The sequence below is a fragment of the Eretmochelys imbricata genome, chromosome 6, assembly GCF_965152235.1.
Source record: "Eretmochelys imbricata isolate rEreImb1 chromosome 6, rEreImb1.hap1, whole genome shotgun sequence".
Taxonomy (NCBI): domain Eukaryota; kingdom Metazoa; phylum Chordata; order Testudines; family Cheloniidae; genus Eretmochelys; species Eretmochelys imbricata.
The window spans coordinates 70,360,495-70,380,108 of record NC_135577.1 but is presented as its reverse complement, the minus strand read 5'-3'; the positions used below and the strand labels follow the sequence as shown (position 1 = coordinate 70,380,108).

The 19,614-nt window shown below is 42.9% G+C and overlaps 1 protein-coding gene across 1 annotated transcript in view; it reads right to left on the bottom strand.

Annotated features, from left to right (window-relative positions):
• Positions 1-19,614, bottom strand: part of SPTBN5 (spectrin beta, non-erythrocytic 5) — a 143,786-nt gene that overhangs the window by 52,171 nt on the left and 72,001 nt on the right. Inside the window, exons 35-38 of the mRNA XM_077819983.1 lie at positions 15,272-15,376; positions 14,289-14,474; positions 1,397-1,552; positions 545-736 (exon numbers count right to left, since the gene is read on the bottom strand). Coding sequence (XP_077676109.1) covers positions 545-736; positions 1,397-1,552; positions 14,289-14,474; positions 15,272-15,376 — 639 coding nt within the window. The remainder of the gene's footprint in view (positions 1-544; positions 737-1,396; positions 1,553-14,288; positions 14,475-15,271; positions 15,377-19,614) is intronic.

Genomic DNA, 19,614 nt, shown 5'->3' with positions numbered 1-19,614 from the left:
CTTAATCCATTGCACCACTTAGTATGAACTTCCCATCCTTAACAGCATGTGCCCTATTAGTGAAATATGACTACTGACCTCCAGATCAAGGCCCTACATATTTCTCATTGGACAAGGTGACTGGTTTTTCATTCTTATAAGAAAAATGTCTCAGATTTAATACACAATTTAGTGAATTTAGGATTTCAGGTGCTTAGGGTAGGCTCTATTCTTTTTTCATATCTTTGTTTCAGAGGAGATGTAAAAGCAGAGCCCTGAACCCTTTGGTCTCTATAGATCCCATGACACTTTGTGAATGAATAGGGATGTTAATACTGGTGTCCTAGGCAAATTCCAACTCTGGCATGGAAACATATCAGAACGTTTTAACAGTTGCTGTGATATTCCCTATATACAATCTGTAAAGCCCTTAAAGTCCCCCAGGACAAAAGACACAATGTAAATGTCCTGAAAGGTGATATCATCATCAAATGTTCATTATTAAAAAACATATATATAGCACCATGGGCTTGCTTGCCCCAGTTAAAGAATAGAGTCCATGTACCTTCTCCCTGATCCAGGCCTCCACTTGGTCCACTTTCTGCAGAAACTCCAGGAAGTCCCGAATGTCCTCCAGCATCTTTCCATGAGCAGCAACAGCCCACTTCAGCTTCTCCCAGTGCTCCTGGATCATACGGGTCCTACGACAGATCTCCCCTGATTTTGGGTGGCTTTGTGACACCAGGGCTTCCCCTTTCTTCATGTCAGAAAGAGAGAATTAGAAAGGAAGTTTACCACTAGCAGAAGGGTTACATGATCTTTCTAGGAGGACCTCCTTCTCCTCACCCCCAACAAAACTCCACTACAAGAGCCCTCAAACTGTGAATACTCAGCCATTATTTTCAATAATTGGTAGGAGAGTCTGCACTATTCTGACGCAGTCAAGAACATTAGGCTTGAACATTCCATGGGCAAGGTGAAATTCAGAGGTTGGAAGCACAAGGGAGGGTATTTCAGATAAACATCTTCCAGATGATGATTCACTCACTCTCAGGAAGATGATTCAGTCATGGTATGACATTTTCTTTCCAAGATCAGGAAGATTCAGTACTAGCAGGGGAAGTCAGTGGCTCCTTCCCATGTAACGAATACGGAAACAGAGAAGTCCCCTGGAAACCACACATGGACAATTAATGGGACTCCCACACCTTGCATTAGTGACATTCCAGTCACCCCTATGAAATACCACCAGGATTCTTGCCACACAGAAAGGGATGGTCTCTGGTTCAGATGGAAGGAGATGGAGAACTGACACTATGCTGGGAAATATTTAATACTCACTTTGAGCTCCTTCCTCCTCTTCTTCTGCAGAATGAACCTGCAATAGCAGCAGATAGTAGCAGAGTGTCGGAGTTACCTTGTTAACAGCTGTGATGATCTCCTCATTAGCCAGAATCTCAGCCTCAAAGACCTGATGTTTCTGCAGCAGCTTCATTTTATCCTTCAGGTTGCTGTGGTCTCGGATGGAAGGGTCCTCCAGCTTTTGCATGCGCTCATTAATCCAGTCCTCTGCCTGCAACCAAGGGGAGCAGCAGAATTAACATGACACCCAGAAGCTGTCTCTCCTCTCCCAATCTCAGAGCCTCCTCCCAAGGCACAATGTGGTTCTGTGAAATGGCACGTGCCTGGAGGAGGCAGATTTCCAATAACTGGTAATAACAAAAGTGACTTTCTGATTTCGGAACTGTCCAGCTGAAAGGGAGTGAAAATAATTCTATCAAATGATAAGGGGAAAATATTGACAATAGCTTGGATACTATTGTTATTGTATCTCAAGTTATAAGTGAGTTTAGATGCAAATCTATGGTGACTCTTGCTCATTCACACAGATCTAACATGTTGGTCATGTTTGAGGCCAGAGAGGAATTTTATCCCAAGATTACTGCCAAGGATTTTTTCCCCTCTCCTGGATTACTGGGCAATGATCTTTCAACAAAATTGAGAGAGCATGCCACACAGAACCTATTTCCTGGTATTGTGGGGTGTGCATTTGTTCTTTTCCATCTGCTTCTCTACCTCCATCAAAGAGCTGATCTCCTAGAAATCCTTGCTTCCCTTTATGAGCCTCTGAGTGAATACATTTTAGTTGTGTATGGTGGGGTACATTTTCAGCATGGTAAATGGTGATTTAGCTTGATTACTTCATGTAACACAATGGCAGGATTCCCCTCTTGTCCATTCTGTTAGCAAGTGTTGGAACATGTGGGGACCTGCAGGATAATTACTGTTAACTCACTGGGGCCCTTGCAGCTAATTAGAGTCCACCCTGAATATAAGGGAGGTAGGAAGAGTGCTCTGGAAAAGGGAGCTAGGTGTGGGATGGGTAGTCCCTCAAGGAAGTAAAATCAGGAGCAGATAGGTCTAGGAAGAAGGCAACCAGGGAGTTGATAAACTGTCTGCTCAGGCTGAGGCTGGGGGTTCATGTAATATTATTTTGGAATAATCTTTATTGTCAATACTCCAGACAGCAGGGGGATAGTCACATATTTTGGTTCGTTCTTTGTTTGGAGCTGGATGAGGACTACGTTAGCTTCCACCGCATTAATGACAGCTAGCTGTTCTGGTGATTAGCGCATGGGGCTGAGAGCTAGGAATAGAACCCAGGAGTCCTCCTATCTCTGCCACTGACCTGCTTTGTTACCTTGGTGCAGTCACTTAACAGCTCTGTGCCTCAGTTTCCCCATCTGTAAAATGGGGATATTTACCTATTCCAAACAGGTGTTATGAAGTTTAATGAATATGAACCAGTTAGAAATCTTCAAGTCAAAGGCACTATAGAAGTGCCAAGTATTATTAATATTAATGGCACCTGTGCTACTAAGTCCTTTAACAGTACTTAGGAGTGTTACCTCAGCATGTTTTAAACACATGAAAGAGGATTTTTTTCCAGTTCTACCAGTTAAGTGTGAAAGATACCCTATGTTCTCCAACATGCAGGCATGGTGTGCACACCCTTAGTTATTTTCTGAGCCCTCCCCCTCTTTATTTTGGGCAGGTGTTGAGAGCCTGTTCATCAGTATACATTTCACATTTAACTGTGAATCTCTTCACAGTCACTGTTTTCTGTTATAATTGGATGTAAGAGTCACCAAATGAGTAACTGTACCAGTTTATTTCTGTAACCTGGGTCCTTCTCATCTCATCCCCCTTGTGTGTGTGACATCCTCAACTACTGGTCAAGTCTGTCATCTAGATTGCAAGGGGAAGGTCCTGTTTTCTGTGAAGTGCTTGCTGCACACTTGTGGCTGCTAGAAATTAAACAAGTAATAAACAAGATCAGCAGCTCTTTCTGAAGAGCTAATTATGGTCATGTCTCTCTTAAAATCTGTCTCCTTCAGGGATTTAAATGCAGCCTGTTAGAATAAAACAGGCAATAGGATCTACTTCAGTTTTTCACAAGTAACAAAAAAGTATGCCAAGTTTCAGTTCGTAGCACTGAAAGAAATGTCTTCTTTCCATCATGCCTTTGAGAACTGGAAACTTGACACATATCATGACCGATCCTGTATTCCTCAAGCCACTGACATACAGTAAAATTTTGGCTCCACAAGGACAGCAAATTGAGATCATTTTTGTGTGCCTCAAAACACATCGTCAGTTGCCTTTGGGGGACTGCACTGACTGTATATGGGACTCAGAAGCTGGGTGTTTTTCCTTGTTAATTACCAGTTTGAATCCATCTTTCAGCCACTGAAATTCTGTACACAGAAACAGCCTTCATCTTTTTTTTCCCTCCCATAAGCGCATGTAGGGATTCAAAAAATAAACTTGGTATCAAGGTTGTCAAGGGCAGCAAACTGTCATCTGTGACTTTCATTACTAATGCACTCCCTGCTCACAAGCTAAGGCCTTCTCCCATTACGCAGACACACATTAACACTCAAAGGACTCTTAACTGTCTCTCTTCTTTTTAAAAGGAGAGTCTTATCTGAACAGTGAGACTGGGCAGCCAATAGATCTTTTCTGGTAACTCACCATAGGGTCTCTTTCACACTTTCTAATATTAAACCCAGGGCATGGTGACACTATCTTTAACAGGTTTCAGAGTAGCAGCCATGTTAGTCTGTATTCGCAAAAAGAAAAGGAGTACTAGTGGCACCTTAGAGACTAACCAATTTATTTGAGCATAAGCTTTCGTGAGCTACAGCTCACTTCATCGGATGCATCATTGAAGCTTATGCTCAAATAAATTGGTTAGTCTCTAAGGTGCCACAAGTACTCCTTATCTTTAACAGGGTCACTGCCACACTCTACTGGCAGACCAGATACAATTTTGTTAAAATCCCATTTAACAACCATTTCTGTAGCTTTCCTCCTATCATTCTATCAAGTGACTTAGACAGTCCCCAGGCTTCAGCAGAAAGGAGCAGTCAGCAGGATCTAGATAATGAGGAGGACATTCAGGGTACATAGCAAAGCTGACCTATTTTTCCAGGATCTCTCCAGGAAGTGGGTTTTGACAGGGATGATGAGTGAAATCCTGGCTTCATCGAGGTGAGTGGCAAAACTCCCATTAGGACCTGGGTTTCACCCAGTGTAGGGAGATGGGAACAGTCTGATTTCTGGTGGGCTCTGGTTGGTTTTTTAAATTCTATACAGCCTCTATTTAGAAACATTTATTTTTGAACGTATTTGTGCTCAGAACTCAGGGTGAGCACACTTGGCAAAATACATTATTAAGCACAGTACTTAGCATTTATATAGTGCTGCATGAATTCCAGGCACTGTATAAATATTAATGAATTAATCCTCCCAACGCCTCTGTGAGGTAGATGGATAAGCATGTTATTCCCTTTACAGATGGAGAAAGAGAGAGAAAAGTGAAGTGACTCTGCCAAGGCCACATGATGAGTGAATTGGCAGAGCCAGGATCAAAAGTCAGGACCTCCTGACTTTCAGCCTTGTGATCATTCCCTCAGAGTAAAGTAAATACATTCCTAACCAGCAGCTTCCTTTTTTTCTCAGATGATTAAGGATGTGATGCACAGTTTGTGACAGTACTGCATACTGTCAGACAGGAAGCATACTGGAGACCTCACAACCACTGGATGCTCAAATAGCTACGGTAGCAAAAAATACCCACCACCAACTGGAGCAGAAGACTGTGCCCCATTTTGTGATCCAAATGCGGGTTCTCCAGACTTCAGGATTGCAATTCCTGTCTAGAAATGAAGTCACGTACCCTGAAAATGCTCAGGCTGCTGCATTTTGCACCAGCTGATCTTAAACAGACCGTATGACTCCAATACTCTGCCTTCTGTACCATCTTCCCAATAAACAGAGAATCCAGTTCTCTCTCCTGATATTCAAAGCTCTCCATGTGATTAGCCTGAGCTATCTGAGAGTTTGCTTCTCCCCCATAGCTATAACTGCTACCTTCCACTGGAACAATGATTCTATTAACCAACGGGGATAGCTTTTGACTGCAGGAGATAGGATTTTCACAGGAACTGGACCTAGACTATGGAACTTACTCTCACTAGAAACAAGAATAATTGCTGTTGGCACACAATGAATAACCACTGTGTTGGCACACAGGGCCAGATCCTGCTCTAAGATATATATGTGTGTCAGTCAGGGGAGCAGGGAGAGCTTCTTTCCACAGGACAAGAGCGGAGAAGGATTATAATTTAATACTCAGGGGGCACTGAGGGGTAGACATATTCCTAAACCAGCTGGTGGACTGCATCCACAACTAGCATTGCCAACCCCCCATCCAGGCAGCAGGTTTGTGGCCATCTGCCTCATTAACCTGGGATACCCTATGCCTTTTGAAAATAGCAGCAGTGTGCAATTCGCCATTCATTCCCTCAGCCCAGCCCATGGACTCCTGCTCTGCCAGGAGTATTTGTGGGGCAGAGGATGCATCAAGCCAGAATTCCAGCTACCATGCTCACTACTGACCAGGTCAGGATTTGGCTCGTTACTTATTGACAAATACAAGGATAGCATTTGGCTATTTAATAGGGTCTTGCTAGAATACATTTTAAACAGAGGATGGGCTTTGAAAAAGTTTTTTCTGACCGTGAATTCAAACACTGCCAAGGAAGAGGGACCTGCTGAGATACTGAACTGCTTAGTGTTAGGGGGGAGGGATGCCCGCACAGGCTGTTTGTACAAATGGAATCTTAAGTACTGTTTTAAAAAACTCCTGTCTGTAAAATAAAGAATAAAGTGCAGGTTGTGGGCAGCAGCTATCCAGCTGGCGTTTGCTTTTGGTAACAGTCTGGGCTTGAAATATGTCAGCTTAGCGCAGGGCAGTGTTTGGGGTGACTGAACCTCCCCGCTTTTTCTTTCCACTGCCGAGGAGTGTTTCAAGGGAGGCCACAACAGGTGCATCTGCAAACCCAACAACAGTGTGTGCAAATGCCTCCGTCAGCTCCCGTGTGTGTGATGTTTGTGCCAGCATGACGGATGCTGGCACATTTTTCAGGCACGCACATTGGGCTGCCCTTTGGAAATGTGACCTGGGACGTCTTCCCAACCGTGATGTCAGCAGCAGCAACAACTCTATTACAAGGCTAAGTCCAGAACAGGAGAAACAAATAGAATCGGAATCGTTTTACAGAGATGGTCCTAAAGCAGCTAAAGAGCTGCTCTAACTTATGACACTGGCATAAAGTTCCTAAGTGACCTTACTCCAGTGGACAATAAGCATAGCTCTGCTTGGCTTCACCATGCTCTCTCCCTCCCCACATCCGTCCCATCTAGGAATGCCCGTTTCTTCCTTCTATGCCAGAGAGAAGGGAGCAAGGGGCATAGAAGGCAATTATTTCACCTTTGCCATTTTTACCCTAGTGAAGAGTTCCCCTGTGTTCAAAGTGGCTGTAAATGGATAAGAGAATCCAACCTTAGAAACCATGTCATAATCATGGTGCAATAACAACCACCTTTATTAAAAGAATTTCCTCTTCAGATGTTTAGAAACACAGGTGTTGCTATAGCTGGCTAGACCTTTGATCAAGCTGGTCTCTTGCAGTGGCCAGTGCCTGATGTTTCAGAGGGATGTAATTCCCCCCTCCTGCCGTAAATCATTCTTACTGTAATGACAGTAGGAATTTTGAAGCAGGAACCAAAGTTACCCATAGTGTTGTACGGGGAATCATTGTACGTAGTGAGCCTTATCAGCAGAAGCACATTGCACTTGGAGCCAGGCAGGCAAGCCAGCAGCACCTATCTGTACAGATCTCAGCAACAAATAAAGTGTTTACTGTACTTAAAAAGTCTTTTCTTATATTATAATAGCAAGTTGGCAGCAGCTATTACATTGGTGTCAGAAAACACTAGAAATAAGAAAAGAGTAGAAGAAAACTGAAAAGAAATGGACCAACTAAAGCCCCCAGGAAAGTTAGCGTTTGAAGAAAATGGAGAAAGTGGAAGGAAGGATTAGAGCTGGACATCATTGCAAGTGGCATGGACAAAAACAATGAACGGTTGCAAACAGTATTATTTCCTTCTGCAGCAGGTGAAGAAAACAGAGGTGTATTTAATACTTTTCAATGTAATGATGTAGCAGATAAAGAAACAAAAACCAGATCATACAGAATATGTTTAAGGCATACTGTGCACCGCAAAGAAATATGTATGGGAGTCACAGTTTTTTCACCAGAAATCGGATGATGGGAAAGTATAGAGCAATATGTAACTGATTTAAAACTGGCAGTACAATTGTAGAGAACTGTGAGGGTCACTCATTAAAGACTGCATCATGTGTTAGGTTGCATCAGTTCAAGCTAGGTTGTTGTGGGACAGTAATTTAATCCTTGAATGTGCTGTGGACATATGACATGCAGATGAAATGACTGCAAAACAACTGAAAGGCCTAGATGAACTGGAGAAACACCTTTAGTAAGCACCCAGACACGCAGTCATGAACTGGAGTGGTGTCCTGCAACTAATAAAAACCTGCAATCAAGAGAAGTGAAAAGAGCAATCAGAGAGGCAACTAAAGGTTGTTATAAATGCAGCCATAGTCATGCCATAAGGTAGCCTCCTACACATGAGCAAGAATGAGGAAGATTTGGCAAATGCAATCATATTGCGAAAAAGTGCAACTCTGGAAGGCAAAAGTACCAGGGCCAGGGCCGGCTCTAGGCACCAGCAAAACAAGCAGGTGCTTGGGGCAGCACATTTCTAGGGGCGGCATTCCGGCGCCGGCCATGCTGCCCCTAGAAATGTGCCCCCGCCGCCCCAGCTCGCCTCTGCTCCGCCTCCGCCTGCTCCCCTGAGCGCGCCGCCGCTGCTCCGCTTCTCCCCCCTCCCTCCCAGGTTTGCCGCACGGCAAACAGCTGTTTGGCTCAGCAAGTCTGGGAGGGAGCAGCGGAGCGGTGGCACACTTGTGGGAGGTGGTGGTGGTGGAGCAGAGGCGAGCTGGGGTGGGGAGTGGTTCCTCTACCCCCCCACCCTCACTCACCTTCTCTCCACCTGCTCCCCTGAACGTGCTGCCTCTCCCTCGCCTGAGAGGGAGGCAGGAGAAGCGGAGCAGCGGCATGTTCAGGGGAGCAGGCGGAGCAGAGGTGAGCTACGGCGGAAGGTTGCAGGGGAGGAGCCGCAAGAAGCAATGGGGAGGGTGGAGAAATGCGGCACGCCCAGGGGGAGGAGGCGGGAATGGGGATTTGGGGAAGGGGTTGGGAAAGGGCGGAGTTTGGGTGGAGCCGGGAGCGGCACGAAAAAAAACCGGGGGTGGCCAAAAATTTTTTTGCTTGGGGCGGCAAAAATCCTAGAGCTGGCCCTGACCAGGGCAAAGAGCTGTTTAACCTCACAGAAGCAGGTGAGCACTCGTAAGATCTGTTCCTCTGTGTGCTAAGTACTGAGCCTCCAAAGGATGAGTGGAATGTGGATTTGCTCATTATTGATCACAAAACTATGAGTTTTAAAATCAATATTGAGGCACAGGCCAAAGTGATGTCTGTAAAGTGATACAACGTTTTAATGGCTGAACTCCTTGCTCAACTCAAGTATTCAGCTGATAACCTACTGGGGGAAAACTGCAGGTATGTGGTGAATGCAACTTGGACTGTGAGTATCGGCATAAGAAAACATTGGTGGAATTTCAGGTGGTAGGATCTGACTCAAGTGGTGTGGATTGCACCCTCAGCAAGTTTGCAGATGACACTAAACTGGGAGGAGAGGTAGATACGCTGGAGGGTAGGGATAGGATACAGAGGGACCTAGACAAATTAGAGGATTGGGCCAAAAGAAATCTGATGAGGTTCAACAAGGACAAGTGCAGAGTCCTGCACTTAGGACGGAAGAATCCCATGCACCGCTACAGACTAGGGACCGAATGGCTAAGCAGCAGTTCTGCAGAAAAGGACCTAGGGGTTACAGTGGACGAGAAGCTGGATATGAGTCAACAGTGTGCCCTTGTTGCCAAGAAGGCCAATGGCATTTTGGGATGTATATGTAGGGGCATTGCCAGCTGTCATAAATATAAAGGGAAGGGTAAACCCCTTTAAAATCCCTCCTGGCCAGAGTTAAAACCCTCTCACCTGTAAAGGGTTAAGAAGCTAAAGGTAACCTCGCTGGCACCTGACCAAAATGACCAATGAGGAGACAAGATACTTTCAAAAGCTAGGAGGAGGGAGAAAAACAAAGGGTCTGTGTCTGTCGGTATGCTGCTTTTGCCGGGGATAGAACAGGAATGGAGTCTTAGAACCTTTAGTAAGTAATCTAGCTAGGTATGTGTTAGATTATGATTTCTTTAAATGGCTGAGAAAAGAACTGTGCTGAATAGAATGACTATTCCTGTCTGTGTGTCTTTTTTGTAACTTAAGGTTTTGCCTAGAGGGATTCTCTATGTTTTGAATCTAATTACCCTGTAAGGTATCTACCATCCTGATTTTACAGAGGTGATTCCTTTACTTCTATTTACTTCTATTTCTATTAAAAGTCTTCTTGTAAGAAAACTGAATGCTTTTTCACTGTTCTCAGATCCAAGGGTTTGGGTCTGTGGTCACCTATGCAAATTGGTGAGGATTTTTACCAAACCTTTCCCAGGAAGTGGGGTGCCAGGGTTGGGAGGATTTTTTGGGGAAAGACGTGTCCAAACTACGTTTTCCAGTAAACCCAGTTAGAGTTTGGTGGTGGCAGTGGATATTCCCAGGGCAAAGGATAAAATTAATTTGTACCTTGGGGAAGTTTTAACCTAAGCTGGTAAAAGTAAGCTTAGGAGGTTTTCATGCAGGTCCCCACATCTGTACCCTAGAGTTCAGAGTCGGGGAGGAACCTTGACACCAGCAGATCGAGGGATGTGATCGTTCCCCTCTATTCGACATTGGTGAGGCCTCATCTGGAGTACTGTGTCCAGTTTTGGGCCCCACACTACAAGAAGGATGTGGAAAAATTGGAAAGAGTCCAGCGGAGGGCAACAAAAATGATTAGGGGACTGGAACACATGACTTACGAGGAGAGGCTGAGGGAACTGGGATTGTTTAGTCTGCGGAAGAGAAGAATGAGGTGGGATTTGATAGCTGCTTTCAACTACCTGAAAGGGGGTTCCAAAGAGGATGGATCTAGACTGTTCTCATTGGGAGCTGATGACAGAACAAGGAGTAAGGGTTTCAAGTTGCAGTGGGGGAGGTTTAGGTTGGATATTAGGAAAAACTTTTTCACTAGGAGGGTGGTGAAGCACTGGAATGCGTTACATAGGGAGGTGGTGGAATCTCCTTCCTTACATATATTTAAGATCAGGCTTGACAAAGCCCTGGCTGGGATGATTTAGTTGGGGATTGGTCCTGCTTTGAGCAGAGGGTTGGACTAGATGACCTCCTGAGGTCCCTTCCAACCCTGATAGTCTATGATTCTATGACTCCAAAGCTATATTGGGCTTACAGGCAGTGACAAGTTTAAACTTAGTGCAGAGAGTCAATATGATAAAGGAAGAAACAGAAGGTGAATGGAATATATTTAAAGAATACCAGGATTTATTTGAAGGTGAGCGTGCTTGCCAGGTAAGCACACCATAAAGATGAACACGCAAGTACCACCTGCAGTTCACCACCTTGCAAACTTCCAGTGGTATTAAGGGACAAAATAGAAAAAGAATTGCTCTGCATGGAACAGTTGCAAGTAATAACAAAAGTGCAAGAACTTACAAAATGTCAATTCCATACTAACTGTCGACAAATCAGGTTGAGATAAAAGAAAAGTATGCTTGGATGCAAGAGATATGAATAAAGTGACACAAAGGGAACATTTTCAATTACCTAAAGTAGAACTCACTAGCAAGTTAGCAGAAGCTACAGTTTTCACTGTCTTAGATGCCAGTAGTGGATTTTGGCAAATACAGCCGATTGACAAAATTCTAGACTGTTCACTCAACACACCATTAGGCAGGTACATGTTCACCAGAATTCCTTTTAGCATCTGTTCAGCTTCTGAAGTATTCCAAAGAATGCTCCACAGACATTTGAAAGTCTGGAAGATGTTGAATGTTATATAGATGACATACTGGTCCGGGGAAATACCAGACAAGAACATGATGAAAGGCTCAAGAGAGTTCTAGACAGGTATCGTGAAAGGCATCTGTGACTGACTGAACAAGAGCAAACACAAATGGGCTCCGACAGAGAAAATATTTGGGAGCTTTCCTTGAAAACAGAAGGTTATTTACATTGGGAAATTTATGCTGCACATGTCAACAGTAGCAATTCCTTTAAGACAACTATTGGGAAAAGATGTCAAGTTCACCCATATGCCAATGCATGAGGTGGCATAGGAGCATTTGAAAGAATTGTTTACAAGGGCATCTGTGATAAAGTACTTTCATGTCAAAGACCAGTTGCTGTGCCAGAGGATGCGAGTTCTTCCGGATTAAGGGCTATTGCTGCAAAAGGTGGCTCCTGTTGCTTATTGCTTCTAAAGCTCTGACAACTACCCAAAAGAATTGTGCCCAAATAGAAAAAGAAATGCTGGCAATATTATCTGGCTTCACTTGATTTCGTCAGTTTATCTATGGGGAAAAAAGCAGCAATGGAAACAGACCACACAGCTCCTTTGGCCATTTTCAGAGAACCTTTGCGCAGTGCTCTACCAAAGATTCAAAGACGGTTGCTAACACTCCAGAAATATCAACTGAAAGTTGAGTACAGGCCAGGGAAAGTCTTAGGAATTGCTGATGCTTTATCCAGAGTGTCCAAATTGCATGGTGAAGGAGTCAGTTCAGAGGAAGTTGATATTGCAATACATCTCACGATGTCTTACTTGCATATTTCAGAACAGAAGTTGAAGGAATTTCAGACAGCTACTGCAAATGATGTCCTGCAAACGTTAAAACAAACAAGTACTTGTGGCACCTTAGAGACTAACCAATTTATTTGAGCATGAGCTTTTGTGAGCTACAGCTCACTTCATCGGATGCATACCGTGGAAATTGCAGAAGACATTATATACATACAGAGACCATGAAACAATACCTCCTCCCACCCCACTCTCCTGCTGGTAATAGCTTATCTAAAGTGATCATCAAGTTGGGCCATTTCCAGCACAAATCCAGGTTTTCTCACCCTCCGCCCCCCCCACACAAACTCACTCTCCTGCTGGTAATAGCCCATCCAAAGTGACGACTCTAAGTCTCTAGTCTCTAAGGTGCCACAAGGACTCCTTTTCTTTTTGCGAATACAGACTAACACGGCTGTTACTCTGAAACCTTAAAACAAACAATTTCCCAAGGATGGCCAGACCAGAGAATGGAAGTACCAGAGGACAGTTGTGCTTATTGGTCATAGAGAGAGGAACTAAGTATGCAAGATGGACTTGTCTTCAGAAGTAACAGAATCATATCTCAGAAAGGAGATCTCATCTTGTATTCATAAGAGTCATATGGGAGCAGAGCTACATAAAAAGAGAGCTTTGGATGCTGTCTACTGGCCAGACGTGTAGTCAAATTGAGGACATGGTACAGTCCATTGAAACACATGTTAAACCTTCAGAAACAAAGATCTAAAGGAACTAGTGTTACCACATGAGGTCCCAACAGACCATGGCAGAAACTTAGCATGAACCTGTTTAAATGTCAAGGTACAGATTATCTTACTCTGGTTGATTATTATTCAAAATACTTAGAAGTCTACTTGTTTCAGGACACCACAAGGGTGTCTATCATCAGACGCTGCAAGTCTATAATTGCAAGGTATAACATACCTTGATGAGCTCATTAGTGACAATGGAGCACAATTTGGCTCTAGAGACTTTAAAACTTTTGAAAAGCAATAGGACTTTATTCACAAAACATCATGTCTGTTATTCCTACAATTGAATGGAATAGCTGAGAGAGCAGTTCAAACTGTGAATCAGAATTTAAAAAAATCTGTTTTGTGTAACACACATCCCTATTATATTGGATAGGGTTATTAGAATACCCCTATAGGAAATTGAAGATCACCTGCTCAACTCGACAGGAAAAGATGTTTTAAAACCAGATTGCCAACTTCATCAAAGTTGTTGAAACCCTACCTAATGCAAAGAGATATACAAACTAGCTTAAAATTGAGACAAGCAAAGCAGAAATATTTCTTTGACAAATGTACAAAGCTGCTATCACAAGAAAATGGAGATACTGTTTGTATTCGCCAAAAAAGAGCACGGAAACAGGCAAAGGCGATTGACCAACACACTGCTCCCAGATCTTGTCTTACTGAGACAGAGGAAAGTGATGTCTATAGAAGATACAGAAAGGATTTGACGAACACTAAAAGAACTGTGCAAGTGGGGAATAAAAATAGGGGACAAACAGAAACTGTGTCAACATTCAACTCAAATACAAGCAACACCAGCTCAGTCTGCTTAAGCTACTGAGACTCAAGTGGTCAGTTCGAATAGAAAGAAGTGGGACACTGATAATCCTGCCACTACCTCAAGGCAGAGTGATAAGAAAACCTATTCGATACATTGGATACAGAGGCTAATTGTTCTAGACTCTTAAGGATTCAGATTATGGATGCTAAATTAAGTAGACAGTTAAATAAAAAAACTGAAATGTAGTTAAATTGTATGCCTTTTTTAAAAGGGTGGAAATGTAATGATAGTAGGAATTTTATGGATAATTTTGGTTCTTACTCTAGTATTGTATGGAGGGAATCATTATGCAGTTAGCCTTATCGGCAGACGCACATTGCTTGCGCTTGGAGCCCTGCCGACAGCCTATCTGGACAGTTCTTAGCAATGAGTTAAGTGTTTATGGTTACATAAAGTCTTGAGTATCTTTCCTTATGTTATAATGGCAAGTTGGCAATAGCTATTACACCTACCTCTACGAGGTTCTGGTAGAAGAGCACGAGAAGGAGTGTGGTTTGCAGTTTCTCCCGTCTACTCTGAGACAGATCTTTGATCCAATTCCTCCTCTCAAGTACAGAGTTCAGTTTGTGCTGGATCTTTATCCCCTCCAACCCACCATCCTTCTGCAGCCTCTTTGCCTGTTCCTGAAGAGATGTCACCTTTTAAGGGAACAAAACTGAAATCACAGCTGTCTCTCTTAACACGTGGAAGAATATGACAGAAACAATTTCCTTTCTCTGTCGCCTTCTTACCATACCTAAAAAGATGGCCCTTCTGGAAGAACTGAGAAAGGCAGGAAAAAGCTAAAATAACATTGTAATACATCTGTGGCCACCTAGGATTTCCCATTTGCCACTATGCCGCCCGCACATCATGGCCACTTTGACCTACACAGCAGCTATATGGGTGAAAGGAGAATCTCCATTAGTTGACAGCAGCTTAGGAACTATTATACACAGCTGAGCAGTTCTGCTTCTATCCCATAGAGGACAGGGGAAAACACACACACACACACACACACACAACATTTCATTACTAGTTTTGCAGACACACACACAGTATATATTTACATAATCCTTGCCCCATGGTGTTCTGTGCTAACTAATCTATATTCTTGCTCTAAAAATTTGTTTTTGAGGAAGGAATAGGAACATTTGCTATTAGCAGCACATAGTAAAGAACTCATTCTAGATTTCCTCTGGTAAGTCTCAGTATTCCAATCTTTGGGCAATTTTCTTACAGGTAATAAGACACTACAGCCAGGATAAAACCATGGACTGTTTATTGATTTCCTTCCACTTCTCAGCCTTCTTATTTCACTAGACTTCATTAAGACTTTCCTGCCTTCCCAGTATTCTCTATTTGGCTTAAGCATATCAGCCCAACCAACAAGTCTATGCTTTGCCCATAAGACAAGACTTCTCCTCTGTACTTGATACAGTATTCTTCATTTTACCTTTTCATCCTGAGAGGTCAGAATCTTCTCAAAAGCCTCGTGTTTCCTGATCAGCCGCTCCACCTCATCTACCGAGTTTCCCAGGTCACTGGTTTTCAAATAAATCTACCAACAAAAGTTGAATTAGTTTCTAGCCAACTTTCCTGTAAGTGAAAATTGGGTGAATCTGATGCATTTTAGCATGAGACATTAACACCAGCACTGGCAGTGTGCTCCAGAAAGGACCAGGCATTAAACAATTAATGGAGGAAGGAGAGACATTGCAGAGGAAAAACGTACCAGGATAAAAGGGTAGAGCTGCACATTTCTGGGCAAAGTGGAGGTGTGTTGAGAGAAAGGTTTGAGGAAGCTTGTATATCACTTGCATAATTCAAGCTAGTACTATCACTCACTGCTCGAGAGAGTGTTGGAAGAGCCGAGGATGCGGACGATACATTAGTAGAGCTAACTGAAGAATAGGGAAGTGTGAGTGTGGAGGATGGTTGCACAGCACCTGCCTGCAATGTGTTTGGCTCCAGCCAATGTTTTGTGCTTCAGAGAGACCCTAGACAGGAATAGCAGGGACAGCTTTTGGAGAACCGAGCTCTGCATTAGTCACTTCAGAAATTATTTGTATGTTTGCTGAATATGCCACATGCATCCCCAGAGTGCTGAGCTGTATTTCACGTTATCCTGGTTTTAGGGAAATCAATTGCACAAATAGGTGTCTCCCATACCTTCTGTAACTAAGGCATTTTTTCCCCCAAATGCAAAACAAACACACTTAATCAATTCCCCTTGAGGGGGAAAAAACCCCGCTTCTGCAGGAAGCTTGTAACTTGCTGCATTTCCTTTGAATGAATTGCTCTTTAGTTCATTCTCTTTTACTGTGTGAAAAAGGCAGGACAAAAACTTTAATGGAGTAGATGGCTATGGTAAGGCTTGGTCAAAGATTAGTGTCAGGCTTGGTACTCAGTGGGGTAGCCACTGGACAAACATATGGCTGCACAGACAGTTTCTAGTTTTGCATAAGGGAAGAGAAGTCTGAGACCAAGGTATAATTTAAAGGAATTAAGAGGAGGGAAAAAATAAAACACAATCAGAGAAACAACAGGAAGATCAATGCTCCTGGAAGAAGCCCCACCAGGAATATTGGCAAATTGGTATCGCACAATATATATGTGCATGGGAGAAATGATATTGTCCAGAAAGAGTTCTTACAATTTGCAAAAGATTCCAATTTAGTCACATCTCAATGTGTAATATATACCAGGGCAAAGATATTCTTACACAGCTACACTGGAAAACCAATGGTGAAACCATTTGTCTAGCCAGAAATATCAATCAATCTTCCTGTCCCACCCAGTAGCTTCTAGAGGAGAGGCTTACCTGACATACTTTACATACAGTGTCAGCCAGACCTCATGCTGAGGCTGGAAGCTCTGGATACAGTTGGATCAACTGACTGAAATCAAGTCCTGGACTCACCTTCCAATTCATTTTTTGGAAGTGAACTTGAGATAAATATTTTGCATACACAGACAAGTGTACAGGGAAGTATTTAGTCCAGTCTAGATTTATCAGCTGGGCTGCATTAATCCACTTGTGAGTATGAGAAGACAGGTTAAAAAATATCCCCACAACTAAATTTTAGTGGAGGGGGACCACCATAGACCAAGCCTAGGCTCTTAAGAAGTCTGCCTCAAAAAGTGTTGGGTTGGATAAAGGGATGGATCATCATCAAAGCCTATTTCATATTAAAACTAATCACACTTTAAAGCAAACATTATTGTCCCTCATACCCTGGCTCCTCTAACTAACCTACAGTTCAGGGGTGCAGAATAAAGGTGCTAAGACTTTTGTTTGTTTTAATGTTCTTCTTTGGTTGGGCCTTGCGGAGAAAAACTTCACCCATTGCACTTTTGATAGGTCTCCTGTACAGACAAATAGCCACCCTACTCCTTGTACAACTGACACCCCATAGTTACCACCAGACTTAGTTACCTTGGAAAAAATACCTTCAGCCTAAATCTGTTAGTCCTGGACTCTGAGCAATTCCTCATCCCACTACAGTCCCCTTTTCTTCCATCTGAAACTGCATTTCTTGCATACTGTGTCTCCGCTGCAGAAGCTGCTTTAAAGGCATATCACATCCTTTGCCATGTTTTATGGCTTAGCTACAATCTCAGGAAGGAAAAATCCACCTGAGAAATGGAAACGTGTCACATTAGACATAGTTGTCAGAGTCTGTACAGCTTTCCACAGGTGCACTTCCAGGCCTGTTTATATGATTATTTTCCAGTGGCATCTGTATCAGATTCTAGGGCACATGGAGGAGTGGGCAGCCATCCACCTCCCCACTACTGCATCTGTGGTGGGCAAAGGAGGAGAAAGTTGAAAAGGGAGAGTTGGGTCATCATCAACTACCCCCTACTAAAGCCACTGGTGACATCTGACAGAATGAGGGTGGGGACAGTGAGCTGTTGCTATTGGAGAGTTTTGTGACTTGCTCCTACTTCCATGGTGGTTTCTAGGGATGCGGAATATAGAGCACTGAAAACCTGAGGCAAGCCCCATTGCACACAATGGAAGAAGTCCTAGTGACTTCACTGGGCCTTGAACGAAGCTATCGCAGAGCAGTGCATCTAACTCTGTGCTGATACAAAGAGAGTCAGCACAGAAGCCTCCAGTATTGTAGGAGTGGTACCATTAGTGATGATGTGGCTGAGAGAAAGCAACACCAATAGCGCAAAGCACCCTGCTGAAGGAGTTTGTGTGTGGTGAGAAACTGTCCTTTCCTCATTTAAACTGAACACTAGATGAGACTTTAAGAATGAGGAAAACTGCAGCACTTTGCCATTAAAGCATTTGTTGTAACAATCTGAAAGCAGAATGGAAACTGGCTCTCAGACTCTGACATAGGCCCTTTGCCAGTTAAGTCTTTCTTTTTTCTTTTCTTTCTTTCTTTTTTTTTTTTTTGGGGGGGGGGCAATAGGGAGCTGCCTGTGAGAGGTCCCCAAACTCCTACTTTTAATGAGAAATGTTAATTTAAAATACAATGAACTGTATTGTTTTCCCCAGGTAACTAGCCAGGGCCCCACATTGCATACAAGGGGCATAAGCTTTCTTTCAAGTTTGTTTAAGTGTTTTTGTTCTGAATCACTTCTGCCAAACTCTTAGAGACCAAAAAAAAAAAAAAAAGCCACAGATTAAAACATTCGCTATAAAACAGCCTCCCTTTTCAAATGAAAATTTGCAAAGACTCCTAAAAAGCCACAGAGTAGACCTAGCCCTTCTGAGATTTAAAATGGAAATTTAACAAACGGCCAAGTTGTTAAAAATGCAAAGTGCTGAAACAAACCAAGATTTTCATTCGGTTTCAAATGGAGTTTCACTATCCCTGAGTTCATTGTAAATGGATGTAACTATATTGTCATTATGACAGTGAAGTCCACACCATAGGTCAGTAGAGTGCTAAACTCAGAGTTATATTGGTCCATAATGTCAAAATAAATTCCTATTTTAAACTGAAAGGCACAACATACGCACTCACCTGGCAGAGCAGATCAGCTATTTGAGAAAACCCAAAGGAAACATTCTGGTTATTAGCATAACTAGCTCTCTGGGCATTACAACCTTAAGTTTACCAGCTCATCACACAGACCTGTTGGTGGTTGTTGCAGCTCAGAGAAAAGTTTGTCGTTCAAGAAATATTATTTTTTCCCAGAACAAGAATTATTGTAACTCAGCACTTGACTGAATCTTTCAACCACTCACTTCCTGAGCTGCTTCTCTTCACAGTCTGACCAGCTCCAAGTATTCTACCCAGCACATCACACATCTTGGAACCGATGCGATTGTTCCACACATGGAACTCCAGTTGGAGGCTCTGGGAGTTCTAAGTGTGGCCAATGGCAGGAATAGGCCAGTCGCTAACAGTTTTAGGCTCCTGAAAAACCTTAAAGCTGATAGGGAAGTTCTCTGCTAGTGTAGTGGGGAGCAACTTGGTCTAAAGTCCGATGAAAAAGTACACTAAACCCAAAAATTTAAAGGAGAAAAACAAGATTAGATTTTTCTTAGCAGAAATAAATAAAGCACTTAATACAATTTATATTTCAGAATTATTTGTTTACTATGCTGTATTGAGTAGAAGGTACAATTACAGTATGATACCTCTTTATTTTAAGTTGAAGAAGACACAAAATGTTTGTAAAAATATATACATATGTCTCACATACTAAAGTCACTCTGCTTGTGGCCTCATGTCTCACAATGCACTTGAGGTGTGTTTATATTACATACATTTATGGGTGCTCTTCCCCATCCTTCCATTTGTATGTTATTTCTTACATATATGAATATAA